Below are 17,532 nucleotides of genomic sequence, written 5' to 3'. Positions count from 1 at the left end.
CTCTGAGTCTCTCCAGTAGACACCCTTTTAGGATGAAAGAGAAAGTTAGAAAGATAGAAAATGGGCACAGAAGAAGTATCAAGTTCAGCTTCGCATGCTGCTGAAATGGTACCCTGGCAATGAATAGAATTTCTAGTAAGGCTATTTCATGCATATTTCTGCAGTTATGCCTAATTTGTAGAATGGGAGGAGAGGAATTTAAAATAACCCCTCTCTCAGGGGACCATGTTCCTTTATCTGAGGATCTCAGTGATCTTCATAAAGCCTTACCCAGAAGGAGGTATGATTTGTAGATAGAATATGTAAATGAAGGAGAAGAAAAAAAATAATGTGTCTATCAATGATTTTCTACCAACTTTATGGTCCCCCAGAAAAAAGAATTAAGGGCCATAAAAAGATTATACTGTGTTTCTTATTGATAAATACTCTATTTGGATATGACTTTTTCTTCTAATGATTAGATTATGGATACACAGAAAGCCTAGGGTGAATAAGTTAGGGAGTGTTGGTTCTCTCAATCATTTTGAAGGTTTAAGTTACCGAAAGAGATTGAATCTCATATGTAGTCCAAAGAGCAGGCTTTCATTTGGCCTAGGACACAGTGGGAATAATTTGGAAATGATTTTTTTTTTTTTAAAGAAAATGTTTAAGAGGCCACTATTCTCTACTCAACTAAAGGCAATAACATAAAATTTTGAATTTCTGGATTGGACTATCTGAACATTACACATATCAGACTTTCTTTGCTTGTTTTTTTCCACTCACGGTCAAATGTCCAGGACGATATAAATGAAACAGTGATAAAAAATGAAACCTAAATCTTTTGCCTTTGGGACTTTTTTTTTTTTTTTTTAAGCTACATGCCTATAGAAAGGAGAGAACTGCCATCTGGAATTTGCATTCTTCACAACTGTCCATAATCTATAGACTGAGTATTGACCCTGACTTATACTTTCCTTCTTGGAAAGTCAGCATGGGCCACATACCCTCTCAGGCATGAATATATTTTAGCACCCTTTTCAACCCCAGAAGCATCATCGTTCGATGCATTTACCCAAGATTGATAGAGTTGGCAAGAAGTAAGTCTTCACAGCTTCCCCCACATCCAGGTGGCACCCAGATTGAAACCAATAGACCATCACAGAAGGTCGTATAGGTTCTTGAGCTGAGTGGATTTTTATTTTTACTCCAGGATGAGCCCAAGGTCATGCTAAAATGGAATTTCCAGAAAAAGAAAAACTAGGTATTTACCTCTTAAGCCCTTGGGGCAAAAAATTCCATTCCATTTGAATAATGGGAGATTAAACATGTCAGCATTGTTCCGTTTCTGCTTTGTTAATGATTTAATATATCTACAAAGACTTAATAAATTACAGAAAAGGCTTATAATCATTCAGGCCATTTTTATTTGTCAGATGCTTCTTTTTCATAGACTGTTATTTGTTACATGAAAATAAATCTTCAGTCTTTGTTTTTATATCCTCTTTCCCTTTAACAGAACCATAGGAAACATATTTCCTATAATAAATATCTTTTTTACAAAAAAAACATATGTTTCTATAAAATATTAACATATAATAATACATATGCAACCAGATTAATCTTTTAAACTACAAAAGTTGGGCCCATTGTCTAAACATCGAAACATAAGAATCTCCTAGGACATAGGGACGTCTGGGTGGCTCAGCAGTTGAGCGGCTGGCTTCAGCTCAGGCTCTGGGCGTGATCCTAGGGTCCTGGGTTCAAGTCCTGCATCGGTCTCTTTGCAGGCAGCCTGCTTCTCCCTTTGCCTATGTCTCTGCCTCTCTCTCTCTTTACATGTCTCGTGAATAAATAAATCTTAAAAAAAAAAAAAACTCTTAGGACATAGAGAAGCAATTTTAGAACTGAGTTCAGAGTCCCTTACTCCCCGTGTGGTGAAGATCATTACTCATCTAAGGGGAGAGTTCTTGCAAGCCTGTTTACTACAGATGTGTATTTTTGTAAGCAGTGTGGTAAAAAAAAAAAATAAATACAAGTTAGTCACATAACAGTGAAAAAGAAAATCCTACCGTTTGCCAACTGGGCAAATCTATTCATACCTGGCATGTGTGTCTATGGGTCCATTTGTGGTCTCACTCTAACGCTTGTAGTTCACCCTGGACAGTATCAGACCTCTTCCCTAGACCCTCAGGAGAGACCTCAGGAAGGCTGAGTGGGTCGGTGCAAGAGGTCTGCAGAGACCTCAGGAAGGCTGCTCCAGGTCTAAATATGTAGGAAAAGGAAGCTCAGAAGGAGAGTCACACCCGGGACATCTCCTGGGTAGTCCCTGATGTTTGCATCAAGCAGAAACAACATGATGGTGGTCCTCTTCTAGGAAGCCCCCCATGGTCCCTGGGTGAACTTCTATCCTTCTATGTGGCAGTGTCTCTCCTAATTCGGTGTCTGCTCCTGCACCTCTCTCCTGAGCCCCCCACCCTGGGCTTTCTGATCTCCCTGCTTGCCCCACTCTTCTCTCCCTCTCCCGCAGCTTTCTGTTGGGGCCACACTGCTTTCATTTCCCACATAGGTGGTCATAGTGTCTGCTACCCATCCCGCTGTCCACTGTCATCCCATCCTCCACTGTCCTCCCGGCAACCAGAGAGGCCTTTCTAAAGAGATTGCATCAAGCGTGTGTGTGCACACTCACACCCCGCAGTGTAAGCCCTTTGGGTGGGTCACCTTATCTTCTACCCCAACTCCTTAGCTTGGTGAAGCCTGCAAGGCCTTTCACTGTCTGATCCTGCTTAACTTTCTGCCATCGTCTCTCACTGCTTTCTTCCTCCCCAGTTTGGGCTGAATTAGCCACGGTTTTTCCCAAAGGACTGTGCTTACTATCTCCTCTGAGCCTCTGCAGATGCTGCTCTTACTATCCTGTTTCTTCTCCTCTCCCCTGTGTGGCTTAACGTCTTCCATTTCTGGGGGACCAAACACCATGACACACCTCTAGGAGCCTCCTGCCACCTGTTTGGCCTTTAGGCATCTCCACTTTGGGCTCCTGCAGTTCCCCCTTCTTCATCAATGCATGAATCCCACACATTCCAACTACCATGCAGCTTCTTGTGTCCCCAGTAGGATTTAAAGGCGGGGACCTTATTTGCCTTTGTGTTCTGGCTCATTGCCTTGTACCTGCAGGTGCTCCGTAGATGCTCATTACCGAAGGCACCCAAGAGCTCCAGGCCTAAGAGGTGGGACACCAGGTTGTAGCCCTAGTTCTTCCATCCCCAGCTCTGTGGCCTTCAGGGTGCCATGTTCTTCCTCTGAGCTTCCATTTCCTCACCTATAAACTGATGATTTTGGTCTGATGACTAGGAACTTCAGCTCTGACCTTGATCACACACATCTTCTCATTTCTTACTGATCATTCTAAATAAGAAGGGATATGGAGACAGTCTCAGAATCTAAGTTTGCAACTAGAGCCAGACGATTTACTGCAGTAAAATTCTAGTTGGATGATGTTTCTTCTCGCATTTGGAGAAAAGATGCTATTGTGAAATATTATTTTTGGTTCCAGCAGAAGATGAGGTCATTTAAATGCCGCCAAGACAGCTCCTTTTAATGTACCACCTCTGTTTTGTAAATAAATCCTTTTTTTTTTCTTTTTTTTCTTTTTTTGGCTACTATGATGAGATGTATGTGTGAGCTCACCCAGTAATTGGCGTTTTATAGGAAAGGGTAGCACTTTGACAACATTAATACAAAAGTCCATAGCATCCAGTTTTGCGTGGTTTGGCTTTTTCTCAACATGCTGACAGAGTCTCATTGCCCTTTAAGCCAATGTAAAAGGAAGCAAAGGCTTGAGCCATCTGTCTAGACAGGATCTGTTTCAGAACTCAATCGTCTCCACAACTGGATTGGGTGTTCACACGCTAAACACTGGCAAACATGCAGGTTTCCCATCTGGGCGAGCCTCTTAATGTCACTCTCAATAACTTCTGAAAAACTGTAAGATTAGTGTATAAACATCCTATATTTATTAATTCTGTGGCATTTATGCAATATTGTTATGTATTAGCACTGTTCTAGTTGCTGGAGAACCCATTGATAAATGAGAGACGAATTTCCTGTCCCGCAGCACTTATCACAAATAAGGGGCCACGAGCAATAAATAAGCAAATAAATGAATCAGAATGGTAGATGGTGACAACAGGTACTATAAAATGAAATAAAGCAGTAAAGTGAAAGGTGTCTGGGCAGTGTCCTGGTGGGGAGTTAACTGAAATTGGTATCAGTGAGGACCTCATTCAAGAGGCAATGTTTGAGCTGAACCCTGAGTGTTAGGAGAGGGTAGCCCTGCAAAATCTAGGGGTGGGCTATTTCCAGGGAGGAGCCAGAGCAAGAAGCTTTCCCTGGGCATGAGTGATGGAGTGTTTCAGAGGCAGAGAGACTGAAGCACAGTGAGTGATGCGGAGAGCACAGGGAGATGATTTGGGTAGAGGTTTATGTACGCCATCTCAAAGATTCCAACCTCAGTCTGAGCCTAGTAGGAGCTGTTGGAAGGTTTAAGCTAAATGTATCATAATGTATGTATTTTAAAAGTTCGCCCTAGAGAGGCATCTGGGTGACTCAATTGGTTAGGTGGCCGACTCTTGATTTCAGCTCAGGTCACGCATGATCTCAGGGTCCTGGGATCAAGCCCCACGTCAGGCTCCACACTCGGTGGGGAATCTACTTGAGGATTCTCTCTTTCTCCCTATCTCTCTGCCCCCACTTATGTTTTGTCTCTCCCTCTAAAATAGATAAATAAATCCTTTTAGAAAAAAGAAAAAGAGGTCACCCTAGATGTACAATGGAGAATAGGGGATTGTAGGAAGCAAAGAATAAAAAGGGAGACCAGATTGGAGGCTACTGTGATAACCCAAGCTAGAGATGCTGGTGGGCTCAACTGCAGTGATTAACAGGAAGAAGCAGAAGTTAGATGGATGTGGATATGTTTTACAAGTAGAACCTGCAGATCTTGTTTATGGTTTGGGTATAGGAAGTAGAAGGAGGGATCAAAGATAACTTGTGAGCTCTTAGTTTGCAAATCCTCTTTAGCCTGAGTGCGTGATGGTGCTTTTTCCATGAAGGTGAGAAAGCCAGGAGCAAGACAGAGGCAAAGTCCTCTTTTGACCATACTGACGTGTATATTAGATACCCAAGGAAAACTGTAAGGAAGCAGCTGAAAATATGCTTAATATTATTATATTTACGTTGGCCTGTTGATTTTCTGCCAGCATCAGCTTTAGCCTCATAAACTTTAGACACTGACTTTATTTGTAATTGAACACGGCTTTCAACTGTGGGCAGCTAGATGTAATACTGACAGTTGTACAATGGACTCAGATAACATCTGCCTCTTCCTTCCTGTTTGTGCCTTCCTTTGTGTACCTCTGAACTCCTCATTAGATGATCAAGAAATTCCAGAGCAGGGAAACTTGCATGGACTTCTTTGAACTCTCCCCTTAGAGTTCCTACTTTCAGTTATAGAGGAAACACTCATGCTGTTGGATAAAAATGAAAAAGAAGATCCATTTCTTGACTAGCATAGTTGGGGGCTGTATTAAAGATTGGTCATTCCTGCCCTCTGAAGCCTTCTTATTAGATATGTGTTTTATTTTGCATTCAACCATGTGTGTGTGTGTTGGGCAGGGGTATGAAGGGAGCATGTGAATGCTGTTAATGAAAACTGTCTTTAGCTCTTTTGTCAAGAGTATATATTAGGTCATTATTCTTTCTCCATGATCATAGTTTTATGTGTTCCTTGCCACAAGTTCTGTTTCTAAAAGCACTTAAAAATGAGAAAGGACTGTATATTTGGTATCGTCATACCCTCTGTGAAACACACTTAACATACTCTGTTTAACAAAAAGGTGGTAGGACAGGGTGGAAATGATGGTGCAACTAGTAATGGGTTGGCTAAGCTTTTACTAATTTAGGCTAAAGCCAAATCAACTTTCTTATTTCTAGACTCTGATTATGGTCCCTGTTGCTTTGGGGAAAGGATTTCACAGCTTTTCTGTACTGGGAGAGGGTGGAGCACTATCCCATATCTTCAAGACCCTAGTAGCCATGGCATATCTTTCATGGAAAGAACAAATCAAGCCACCATTCTGCTCTAGTTTCTCAGCGACTTTGTTAGGCCCAGGGAGGCAGCCATAGGGCTGACCCATGTGCTAGTGTGGGATGCAAGCTGGGACAACAGCCATCAGCACATCCCTGAATTTTTTCCCTTTGGGGCTATCCACTAGGCCGTAGGACCTCATGTACTGGAAGTGTTGAAAGTTGCCATCTTGTCAGTAGCACTGACTCTCAAGGATGGCTTTTTGGAAATAGTGGAGCTGTGAGAGACTTTGAAGGACAAGGAGGTTATTTCTGAATGGAGAAGAGAAAAAAGGTGTTCCAGAGGTCAGAGGCAACAAACCAAAAATGATGGAGTCCAAAGTGAAATGATTGGATGATATAGGGATTGTTGACAAGTTCATGAACTACTGTGGTAAGCCAGTGACTTCTGAAGTTACATTTGGCCAGACAGGCATCGTTTGTCTGTGGTCAGCAGATGAAGGAGACCGTTGGCACCACTGCATGTTGCCGGAGTAATGGAGCCCCACTGAGTAGTGCTGTACTAGAAAAAGTATAGGATCCAACAGGTCTCTGTTAATAATTTCCCCAGACATTCCTATTGCTGCACATCAGTGACTGTTTTACATCTGGCTTTTTTACTATTGCATAAAGTTTCATTTTAGTTTCTGACAATGTGTATTTTAGATTTTCTGAATGTTTCACATTCTTTCTCCTTTGCAAGTAGCTTAAGTGGGAAGGTTGCCTATTTCTAGGAAGAGGATGGCTTTGTCCATAGTGGACCTTAATGGTTCTATTAGACCTTCATGATGGATGAGGAAAGGACATGGCTTTTGTTTTATGTGTTGAGAAATGCATTGTGATCCATAACCATAGACTGAGAGATAACAAGAACTTCCAGGAGTGAGCCTAAAGTAAGACCCCCAAAATTAATCACCTTGGAAGGTTTTGCTTTCATTTCTCTGAACAACCAAGTATCTGAAGGAACTTAAGCATTTTGTATCAGGCATATGTTTGCATCCTTGGAGGAAAACAGAGAGTCAAGTGGAGAATTAACCAAAGCAGAGAAGCTACCAGTAGTCCAGGGGACTTAGAGACATGATTAGTTTTTTTGAAGACTAGATTTTTGTAAGGATTGAAACACGTTTTAATGTATTCAAAGACTGTACAGTTCAGTGTCTAAGGTTCTCCTAAGGTCTCATTTTTATGTTCTAAGGAAGTTTGAGATCCAATTCAACATGATGGTTTTTCTTTTTTTAATGAAGTATAGTTGACATACAATGTTATGTTAGCTTCGGGTGTACAAAATAGTGATTGGACAACTCCACATTATGCGATGCTATTACAATACCATTGGGTATATCACAATAGGGTGGTTTTAACATATATTTGTGCATATATAAATAATATATGGTTACCAGTCAACATTTATTATGTCTCTACTAGTTGCCAGAAGCACTGCTGCTTCCATAAATATCTCATTTAATCCTAATGACAAATCGGAAAGCATTAATAATTATCCCCCCTTTAGAGGTGAGGAAAGTAAGGGTTTTAGACAGAAGGACATTCATAAGTAAAGTGGCAGAGTTGGGCCGAAATTAGTTGAACTCTCCTAGAACTAAGACCTAACTTTGTCGTCTTTTCATCTTCCTATATTAATTAGTAGCTGTGTGTAAAAGAAATGGAAGCCAGACGCAGCCAGTGTTTACACACACAGTGGTAACTGGGTTTCAGGCAGAAGCAGATTTACTTAACAGATTCCTGGTCAGGAAATTGGATAATCACTCTTGCTGTCCATTATTATAGCCACTCGCCATAGGTAGCCATTTAATTTAATTAAAACTAAATGAAATAAAAAATTCAGCATCTCAGTTGCCACTACCCCCATTTGTGGCTAGTGACTCCATGTTGGATTGTACAAACATAGAGCATTTCCATCATCCTAGAACATTCTATTAGAGGATTGGCAGCTAGAGACTTTGCTCCAGCACACAGAACATTTTCTTTCTGTGGTCATCTGTAATACCTGTTGACAATTAATGAATATTTGGCTTGACCCAGCAGCTCCACTCTCCTGTGTCAATGCCATGTGTCTGTCCAGATACTTCACAGTGTGCTCGCTTTTTCTTCCAAGGAGGAAGTTGGCCGGATATGGAAGATGGAGCTGCTTAAAGAATCGGATGGGCTGGGAATTCAGGTTAGTGGAGGCCGAGGATCAAAGCGCTCACCTCACGCTATCGTTGTCACTCAAGTGAAGGAAGGAGGTGCCGCACACAGGTGACTAGATAACTCTCCCTTTTTCTCTGCCTCCTTATCCTCTCCCTTCCCTTCCTCCGGGTGTAGGACTCTTCCATTTGGTCAAAGCCCTGGTAATTGCAGCTCATAAAGACTGTGCTGGAGCATGGAAGAAAATCAGGCATGAGCAGTTCTAATTAAACACACCTCTGGGCACAGGAAGTGGCTAATTGCTGGAGATCCTGCAGACTCCTCCAAATCAGGAGAGATCGCATTTCTTTGTGGTCTGTTTTGAGTTTCAAGTGATTGTTATTTATCCTACCTTTTGGGATACTGGTAATATGTGGTTACCTATTGAGACTCTGCTATTTGACAGAACACCACATTCCTGACATCTTAACCTCCGTGAGATTGTGGCTAATGACTTGGGAAAGTAATTGATTTTAAGTGTGCCCACGGTTCATGTGCTGTGTCAGGTCTATCAGGATTCTACACGCACTTGTATGTATGTAAAAGTAAATGTGAATTTTTCTCCTTGTGACCTGAACAATTCATCCTTCAAAATTTCTTTTTTAATCTGAACTATCATCTCAAGTAGAAAGAATGATAGATCTTAGGCAGAGCATGTGCCAAGAAGTCCATTTGGAGTTACAAGGATGTAACTATCCCAAAATATACAGCATGTTTTTGCCTTGCTAACTGATTGCTTCCATATACACAGGGTGTCTACTATTGGCAAGGCATGTTGTGTGCCCACACGTATACAGTAGGTGTATAATGGTAGAGTTTCACGGATGAGTGAGGTAAATCTAGTTGGGAATTTGGTGTTCAGTCCAGGTAACCTGGTTATAAGGGCAATAGGGCACACCAGAGTGGTGTTGGCCTGCCCCAGACCCAGGGGACTTTGAAAAATATATCTTGTGGAGTTGAAGGAGCCAGAAGTAAAGGTTGTTAGACTAAGGAGAGGACAAATTCAATGTGTTTCATGTCCCAGTTCTAGTCTCATGACTACAGAGTAAGATGCTAACAACTAGAGGTGAGAATAACTGCACTTGTCAGTTATCTGGGGGGCAGACATTGTGTAAGGATTAAGACCTTAGTCATTATCCAGAAGAGCATCATTAAATTTCCCACATGAGATATGCCTTGAGGAACTCCCATCAGATACCCATTTTCCCATTAATCCTAGGTTTTAGGTTCTAGCATGTCTTTGGAAAGTTGGCAATTAGGAAATTCCTGTGCCCAGAGATGAACTTATATAGGACTGTTCTGATCTGTTTTCTGTGTGAGCTCTTTCTAGTGGGTTTCACCATGTTCTCTTCGCCCTTAGCCTGGAGTTGTGTGTGTGCTCTCTGTGCTTCTGGAGTTTATAATTCATAGGTCGGGCATTCTAGTTAATAACAGGGGATGAGAGAGACGGAACTGAAGAGGAAAATAAGAAAAGGGATGGAGGTAGGGATGGTCTTGAATAAATTCAGACACTGGTCAGAACTTTGTGTTCTTTTTTACTTCTGAATCTCTCTTTCTCGGTGGCCCACCCACACACCTCCTTGAGGTTCCAGTTTGTTCTCTGTGGGCTTTTATCCCCCGTCTCTTTCCATTCCAAGAAACTAGAAAAGTTCTTAGCATTTCTCTGCTTTAGGGATTTTTGAAGGACAGAAATCAGAGGCTATCAGAAGTCTCTGGTGCCTCCTGTCTTCTCTGAAAGCTTAAATACATGGAAACGATTATGATGCATGCTCTAGAGGACTGAGAGAAAGAAACCAGTGAAGGAGGGAAGGGTGGAGAGAAGCTGGTTGATTTGCTGAAAAAAAGCAAGGTGGGAAGAGTCAACACATTGGAGAGAAAGCTGAGTGAATCTGGGAATATTGGGGCCAGGCACAGGTCCCAAAGCAGCACCCTGGGTGTTGATATAAAGCCTTCAGAGGTCATGGTGGAGCCCTGAGTTTTGAGTCCATCCCCCTCACCTGATTTTCTATCCCATATTTAGCAATGGAGATGTAAAACCTCTAGCTCCTTTGGGACCTTGGGAGACCAGACCATTGGAGGTTCAAGTGGAACCCACAGGACTGCTGATCCATCATGACTGAGGGGGCCTGCACAATGCTCTGGCACAGTGCCACCCCAGACCCTCGACCCACCCTAGGGCAGGCAACCCCAGCCCAGTGGGAAGGAAGATCTAAGTCAGCTGTAATTTGTTTTAGGGGAAATAAAGAAACAGGACACATTTGTAGACCAGGTCTGATGCCTGCAATAGCAGGAAATTGGTCAGTCTGTTTGGTTAGTTTTGTGTTCATCCTTCTGATGAAGCTTGGCTGTAGGATGAAAATGACACTGAGAGATTTATCTTCAAGGTCCTATAACTCTGCATGTGTGTTGGGGGTGGGGGTGGGGGGACCCACAGACACATGCTAGGGCTGCAGAGGGAATCTGGCCAGGGCAGTGTCACCTAGAGAGAGAGGGCAGCAGGTTAGACAAGGCTTTCTGTTGAGTTTGATGCCTTTGTTTGGCGTGCTTAGCTCAATGACTCAGCTGACAGCTCAGTTGTGAGGACAGGATGGCATTAGGATTGAGAACAGAATGACTCAACTATCCAAAAACCTTGGGGTCTCAGATCCTCTGTCATTGTCTCCCCCTGGATGGGAGGCATTTCATTAAGGTTGATGCAGGATACAGTGGTACCTTAAGACCTTGCCTGCTACCAGGCTACCGTGTGAAGTCATGGAGCCTCCCTAAGTGGGCAAGAGGACCCAGCCAGACCAAAGGATGAATCCCAGCCCAAACTGTCGCTGGCCATCTCTATGTTTTCCTTAGCCTGATTTTAACTGTGCCCTCTTGCGACCCTCCCCAGCTCCAGGAAAATGTCCCTTCTCAAGCCCAGAATATCTTGACAAGGGATTTTTTTCCCATCTCCATTTCCTCAGGGATGGCAGACTGTCCTTAGGAGACGAGCTGCTGGTAATCAATGGTCACTTATTGGTGGGGCTCTCCCATGAGGAAGCTGTGGCCATTCTTCGCTCAGCCACTGGAATGGTTCAGCTGGTGGTAGCCAGCAAGGTAGGTAGTTTGTTTCTTTGTTTGTTTAATATTTTTCATGATGGTGGTGAATTTGGATTTGAGCCCTCTCTGTGCCACACACACACACATACTTGCACATTTACTTGGGCCATTTAGATGGCCATGATTCTACAAGGCAAGCCCATAAGGGTAGCCTCTGGATGAAATATTTAGTAGATGGAAGAGCAGTTCTAGGACTAAGGAAAAGGGAGAAATGGTAGGATGGATGGAAGGACAAGGTGGAGAGAGTAGCACCTCTCCCAGGGAGAAACCAAAAAGGAGACCTGGAAGCCCACTGGTTGGCAGGGACGAAGGAGAGGTGTGGAGCTGCACATCTGCCAGGTCCCGAAGGAAGAAAGGTTCAGGGCTAGCCATGGGCAGGCCACAGGCCCTGGTTCTGTCTCACGGCCTCACAGAGTGTTGGCACTACAGGACGCCCTGTGAATCCTGTTTGTCCAGCCACCCTCTCCCCTTCTTCCTCAATTTTCCTGATGAGACAGTGAGGCCAAGCTCCTGTGGCTGGCTTCCATCTCTCAGAGGCCTAGATGTGTCTGCAGCTCCAGGACCCTGGCTCTTGATGCACAACCAATGTCTGTCCCCTCCCTTTGGCTATCACCTCTTTTTCATGAGGGCTCAGGCTGGTGCTTCTTGTACCCTCATCCCTGGAATGTGTTAAAATAATGCCAATGTCTTATGCCCCCAGCATCCACTTTGTCCCCTGGCGTCACCAGCCTTAGAGTCCTGGATAAAGGCTGCAGGCCTCCACAGCTGTGTGACCAGGAATAGAAGGACCTGAGTCCTCTTGCTTCTGCTTGGCTGTCCCATCTGCTGCTGATAAGATAGAAAAGCACCCACCAGACTTAGGAGCTAGTGCAGGAGAGCCCCTGGGCTTCATTCTAGTCCATGGAAGCAGTGGTGGGAAACCACTCCACTCTTCAACCCCTTGCAGCAATACACTCTTACCAGAATGGGTAATTCTTTCCTCATTATCCCTATTATTTTTTTGAACTTAGCATCCACAAGTTTTTCTGTATTTTTCCTCTTAGATTACAAGGTTTATTGCCTATTATTGGCGTATTTAATAATTAGAACATTTCGAACTACCTGGAAAATCTGTAATCCTTCTTTTACACCTTTCACCCCAACCCCATAACTCAGACACTTAGGCTTCCCACAAGAACACAGAGCCTTGGCACAGACTTGGGAGGAAGGGTTGGCATTGAGGCCCCAGAGGCAGGAGTTGAGACAGTCTCCACTCCCTCTTCCCCTCCCAGAGATACCACAGGGCACCCTGGTGTCTTCTCACTAGGGGCAGGAAGGAGAGCAGAGCACAAAAGGGAAATGCTTCAAGGGAAGGACAAGCAAGTTCCCCTTTCAGCCAGAGGTATTGAGGTTTGAAAAGCACCATCTGGTCTTAAACACTCACACACGCTGAGTCCTATGTTTGCACAGCCTACCCCGCCACAGCCTGTGGCTCAAGAATGGAGGGGTTCCTGCACAAGCAGTATACCATGGCCACCCAACCTTTATTTCTATGCTGACTTCTTTCTTCTGCTAGTTTGGAAGATGAGAAAGAGAAAAATCTCTTCTAAGTCAAGCACAGGAGACAAACACACGGACACAAAGAAAACATAAAATAAAAATTAAAAAGGTCCACTCATCACTTTCTTACACTTTACACAAAAATAAATTCAAAGTGGATGAAAGACCTTAATGTGAGAGAGGAAACCATCAAAATCCTAGAAGAGAACATAGGCAGCAACCTCTCTGGCCTCGGCTCGATGAACTTCTTACTAGACACATCACCACAGGCAAGAGAAACAAACGCAAAACTAATATTGGGGCCTCATCAAGATAAAAATCTGCACAGCAAAGGAAACAATTAACAAAACTAAAAGGTAGCCTGTAGAATGAGAGAAGATATTTACAAATGACGTATCAGATAAAGGGCTAGTATCCAAAATCTATAAAGAACTTATCAAACTCAATACTCAAAAAACAAATAACCCAGTTAACAAATGAGCAGAAGACATGGAATAGACACTTTTCCCCCAAAAAAAGACACATGAAAAGATGCTCAGCATCACTCCTTATCAGGGAAATACAAGTCAAAATCATGATGAGGTATCGCCTCACACCTGTAAGGATGGCTAAAATTAACAGCACAGGAAACAACAGATGTTGGCAAGGATGTGGAGAAAGGGGAACTTTCTTGCACTGTTAGTGGGAATGCAAACTGGTGCAGCCACTCTGGAAAACAATATGGAGGTTCCTCAAAATGTTAAAAATAGGACTACCCTACAATCCAGCGATTGCACTACTAGGTGTTTACCCAAAAGATATAAAAATACGGATTCTAAGGGATACATGCACCAATATTTATAGCATTGTTAATACACTGTCTATTGAGTTTATCAACAATAGCCAAACTATAGAGAGAGCCCAAATGTCTTATCAACTGATGAATAGATAAAATGTGGTATATATGTAATGGAATATTATTCAGCCATCAAAAAATGAAATCTTGCCATTTGCAACAACATGGATAGAGCTAGAATGTATTATGCTAAGTGAAATGGAATGATCTCATTCATATGTGGAGTTTGAGAAAGAAAATAGATGAGCATATGGAAAGGAGGAAAAGAAAAAAAGGAAAAAAAAAGAAAAAGAGAGAGAGACACAGGCCATAAAAGTCTTTTAAGTATAGAGAACAAACTAAGGGTTGATGGAGGGAGGTGGGCAGGGAATGGGTTAGATGAGGGACGGATGTTAAGGACACTTGTGTTGATCACTGGGTGTTGTATGTAAGCGATAGATCACTGAATTCCACTCTAGAAACCAATATTGCACCCTAATATTGCACTACCTAAAATTTAAATAATTTAAAAAAAGGTCCACTCGTGGGTAAGCATAATTGAGGAGCATACAGGGTGTTTTGAAAGCTGGTTTCCTGGATGATATGTGAGCTGTGGTCTCACTCGCTGACTCAAAGGGCACTAACGTGTGCCAGGGTACAAAGGGCACAGTGGGTGCCAGGAGCTTTTTACTTATGGTCTCGTTTAATTCTTGAAATCCCATGAGAGAGATGTTGGTTCTTTTCATTCAAAAGATGAAGTTAAAAATCTGAGTAGTTTATTAATTTACCCAGAGGCCACACAAGCAGTAGGAGGCAGAAGCAGGTTTCATCATGGGTCCGTAAGGCTTCACAGTTTCGTGCTTCTTCCTGTCAACCAAGCTGCCTCTTAGTCATTTAAGACATAAAGGACACAGAGCCAATGGCATTAGAGAAGGGTAATGTGTTCCTGCGAGGGGCTTTGACATTTAGGGACACTCACCGGGTCTTTGTAGGACTGAGAAGCAGTCTGGAGCCCAGGAATGGATGTTTCGGTTGTCAAGCTCTTGCTCTTGGCCATCTGTACTGAACGACAGGCCTAAAGATGACCGAGACCGTAGAGGAATGATACCCTTCAGTTCTTCCCATAGGCTCCATTTATAACTAGGCAATACGTTGCTATAGCAGCTGCCCACTGTTTGTTCCTAAACTTAATCTCCACCATCCAAGATGCTCATCCATGTAGGAGAGAAGAAAATCCATCTTTCCACACCTCTTGGCATCTGGTCCTCTTCATTATCCAAAAAGAGCAAGTAATCCAGAGTCTTTGTTTTGTCATTGTATTTAAAGAGAGGAAGAGGAGGGGAAAGAGCTTTTGATTTGCTGAATAAAAAGAAAAAAATATAAATTATCATTGTAGAAAATAGTCACTTTGTCACCAAACTTTAGGACATTGTTTTGAAAACATAACGCAGTTACTTTCTCCAGGACAGAGCATCTCATGTCTCCATACAAATATGTTGTTTGGGGATCCCTGGGTGGCGCAGCGGTTTGGCGCCTGCCTTTGGCCCAGGGCGCGATCCTGGAGACCCGGGATCGAATCCCACATCGGGCTCCCGGTGCATGGAGCCTGCTTCTTTCTGCCTGTGTCTCTGCCTCTCTCTCTCTCTCTCTCTCTCTCTGTGACTATCATAAATAAATAAAAATTAAAAAAAAAACCAAATATGTTGTTTGTTCATACAGACGAGCTTATAGGTTTTTGTCTAATGAATGAAATCAGAATATCCAAGTGTGTTTTGATATTCCCAGAAGTACCTGCATATCAACATAGATTTCTCTCTCTATCACTCTCTGTTTTTATCAACAAGTACTATCCACTTACTATGTCTAATGTAGAAAACCTAGAAGAAAAGGAAGATAAAATTTTCAAATACCCCCAGTAGTTCTATCCATTACCTGGTCTGTCCTTCCAGGCATGTTTTTTTAATGGGCTCAAACACACGGAGTCAGAATGCCCCTGGAGGCAGAGCCGCCTGGACTTCAGAGCCCGCACAGCCCCTTAAAAGCTGCGGATCTTGAACGAGTTGCTACATTTTTAAATTTTTTTTAATTTTTAAATTTTTTTATTTTTATTTTTTTTGCTACAATTTTTTAAACCTCAGTTTTCTCACCTGGACAATGAGAATCCTAACTACTCCATGGAATGTCAGGAAGATTAAATGAAATATGAACAGCCCAAACAATGCAGCTGGTTGCAAGAAGCACTTGGAGAAATGTTTGCCTTTATGGTTATCACATATTACGACATCTAGTTTATTGTTACAACCATTATTAAAATGGGAATACTATTTTTCATCTGCTTTTGCGCCAAGTAGCATGCTGTAAGAATCTTGGTGCATACAGAAAGTACATTTCTGTAGCACTGTTGTTAATGGCTGTGGAGTATTTTTTTTTTTAGATTGCATTTATTTATTTATGAGAGACACAGAGAGAGAGAGAGAGAGGCAGAGACACAGGCAGAGGGAGGAGCAGGTTCTCTGAAGGGAGGCGGATGCTGGACTCGATCCTAGGACCCTGGGATCATGATTGAGCCGAAGGCAGATGCTCAACCACTGAGCCACCAGGCGTCCCTGACCATGAAGTATTCTATCTTGGGGCTGTTGTGCAATTTACTCACCAGTTGGGACCTTCATTTTTTGTCCTACATCTTTTTAAAAATCTCATTTCCGTTTATGGTCTAGCAGAGCTGACCTTGCAAAAGAGGGCTGAACTCACTTTTTGCTTCAGAGCTCTTTCCTTCCCTTAGGTAAGGTCCAACTGTATAGTATCCACAATTACTGACCTGCCATGAATGAGCTTCAGATGCCTCCCAGGTGGGCTGCGCATCAAATTAGTCACAAATGTCAGTGTCGCGGGGCGCCCACTTACTAGGAGTCTGTAACACCTGTTGTTTAAGATGCGTGTCTTCTATTCTCCTCTCTGTCAAGCCCTGAGGAATAGGATGATCAAAACTTTCCATAGGCTTCCTTGCTTGTAGAAATGACTGGTGTGGGAGGAGAGGAGGACACATTTCTCTCCTTTCTGGCCTCACATCAGCCACAGCCCTGCTCCCCCGCCTCCTGTGCTGTGGCATTTCCCTGGAGAGTTCTGGGTGGCAGCGTGCGCCTCCTCTGTGTGTGCGATTGTCATGTGGCATCGGTGACCTCGCCTGCATCCCACTGACCCCTGTGGCCTCGTCTGTGCGGAGGAAGGAAGGACGACGGTGGAGTCCTCTTTAGAGTCTAATCTTAATGGAGTCTGATTCCATGTATTTTGTTGACCTTTAAAAATTGTTCAAGGGCTGTTTTCTTTGAAGAGACGTTATCAGGCTCCACTTTGGCGTCGTGATTCAATCAACAGTCTAATCTCTTTCTGGTGAACATATGCTCGTGAGATGAGCAGTGAGGGGGAGGAGCACATGGATACTAGAGCTCTGTGCCGGGCCTGGGGACACGGCGCACAGTAGAAATGGCCTTTACTTGGAGGAGCGCTCAGATAAGCAGGAGAGACAGGTAGAGTTAGACATACGTGCAGGGCGATGAAAGAAAACAGTAAAGGACATTCGGGAAGAAGGGAAAGACAAGTGGAATGCCTCCTGAGACGGTCCAGGAAGGCTTCCAGGGGAGGGTGTTCAAGCGGAGCTGGGAAGCTGAGCTCGCTGGACAGAGGGAGCTGCTGGTAGACATGGGAGCAGGGCAGGGGAGAGCCTGGCGCGATGGAAGGTCAGTACGGCTGGCGTGGAAGGTGTGGGTTGGAGGAGAGAATGGAGGGAGGTGTGTTTGGGGCCCTGG

At 43.4% G+C, this 17,532-nt stretch overlaps 1 protein-coding gene across 1 annotated transcript in view; it reads left to right on the top strand.

Annotated features, from left to right (window-relative positions):
• The window catches only part of PDZD2 (PDZ domain containing 2), a 358,274-nt gene that overhangs the window by 262,446 nt on the left and 78,296 nt on the right, over positions 1 to 17,532 (top strand). The window contains exons 4-5 of the mRNA XM_038535405.1: positions 8,213 to 8,355; positions 11,238 to 11,370. Of these exons, the coding sequence (XP_038391333.1) occupies positions 8,213 to 8,355; positions 11,238 to 11,370 (276 nt within the window). The remainder of the gene's footprint in view (positions 1 to 8,212; positions 8,356 to 11,237; positions 11,371 to 17,532) is intronic.

Source organism: Canis lupus, chromosome 4 (assembly GCF_011100685.1).
Source record: "Canis lupus familiaris isolate Mischka breed German Shepherd chromosome 4, alternate assembly UU_Cfam_GSD_1.0, whole genome shotgun sequence".
Taxonomy (NCBI): domain Eukaryota; kingdom Metazoa; phylum Chordata; class Mammalia; order Carnivora; family Canidae; genus Canis; species Canis lupus.
The sequence above is the reverse complement of the archived record's forward strand: the minus strand, read 5'-3'. Positions and strand labels throughout refer to the sequence as shown.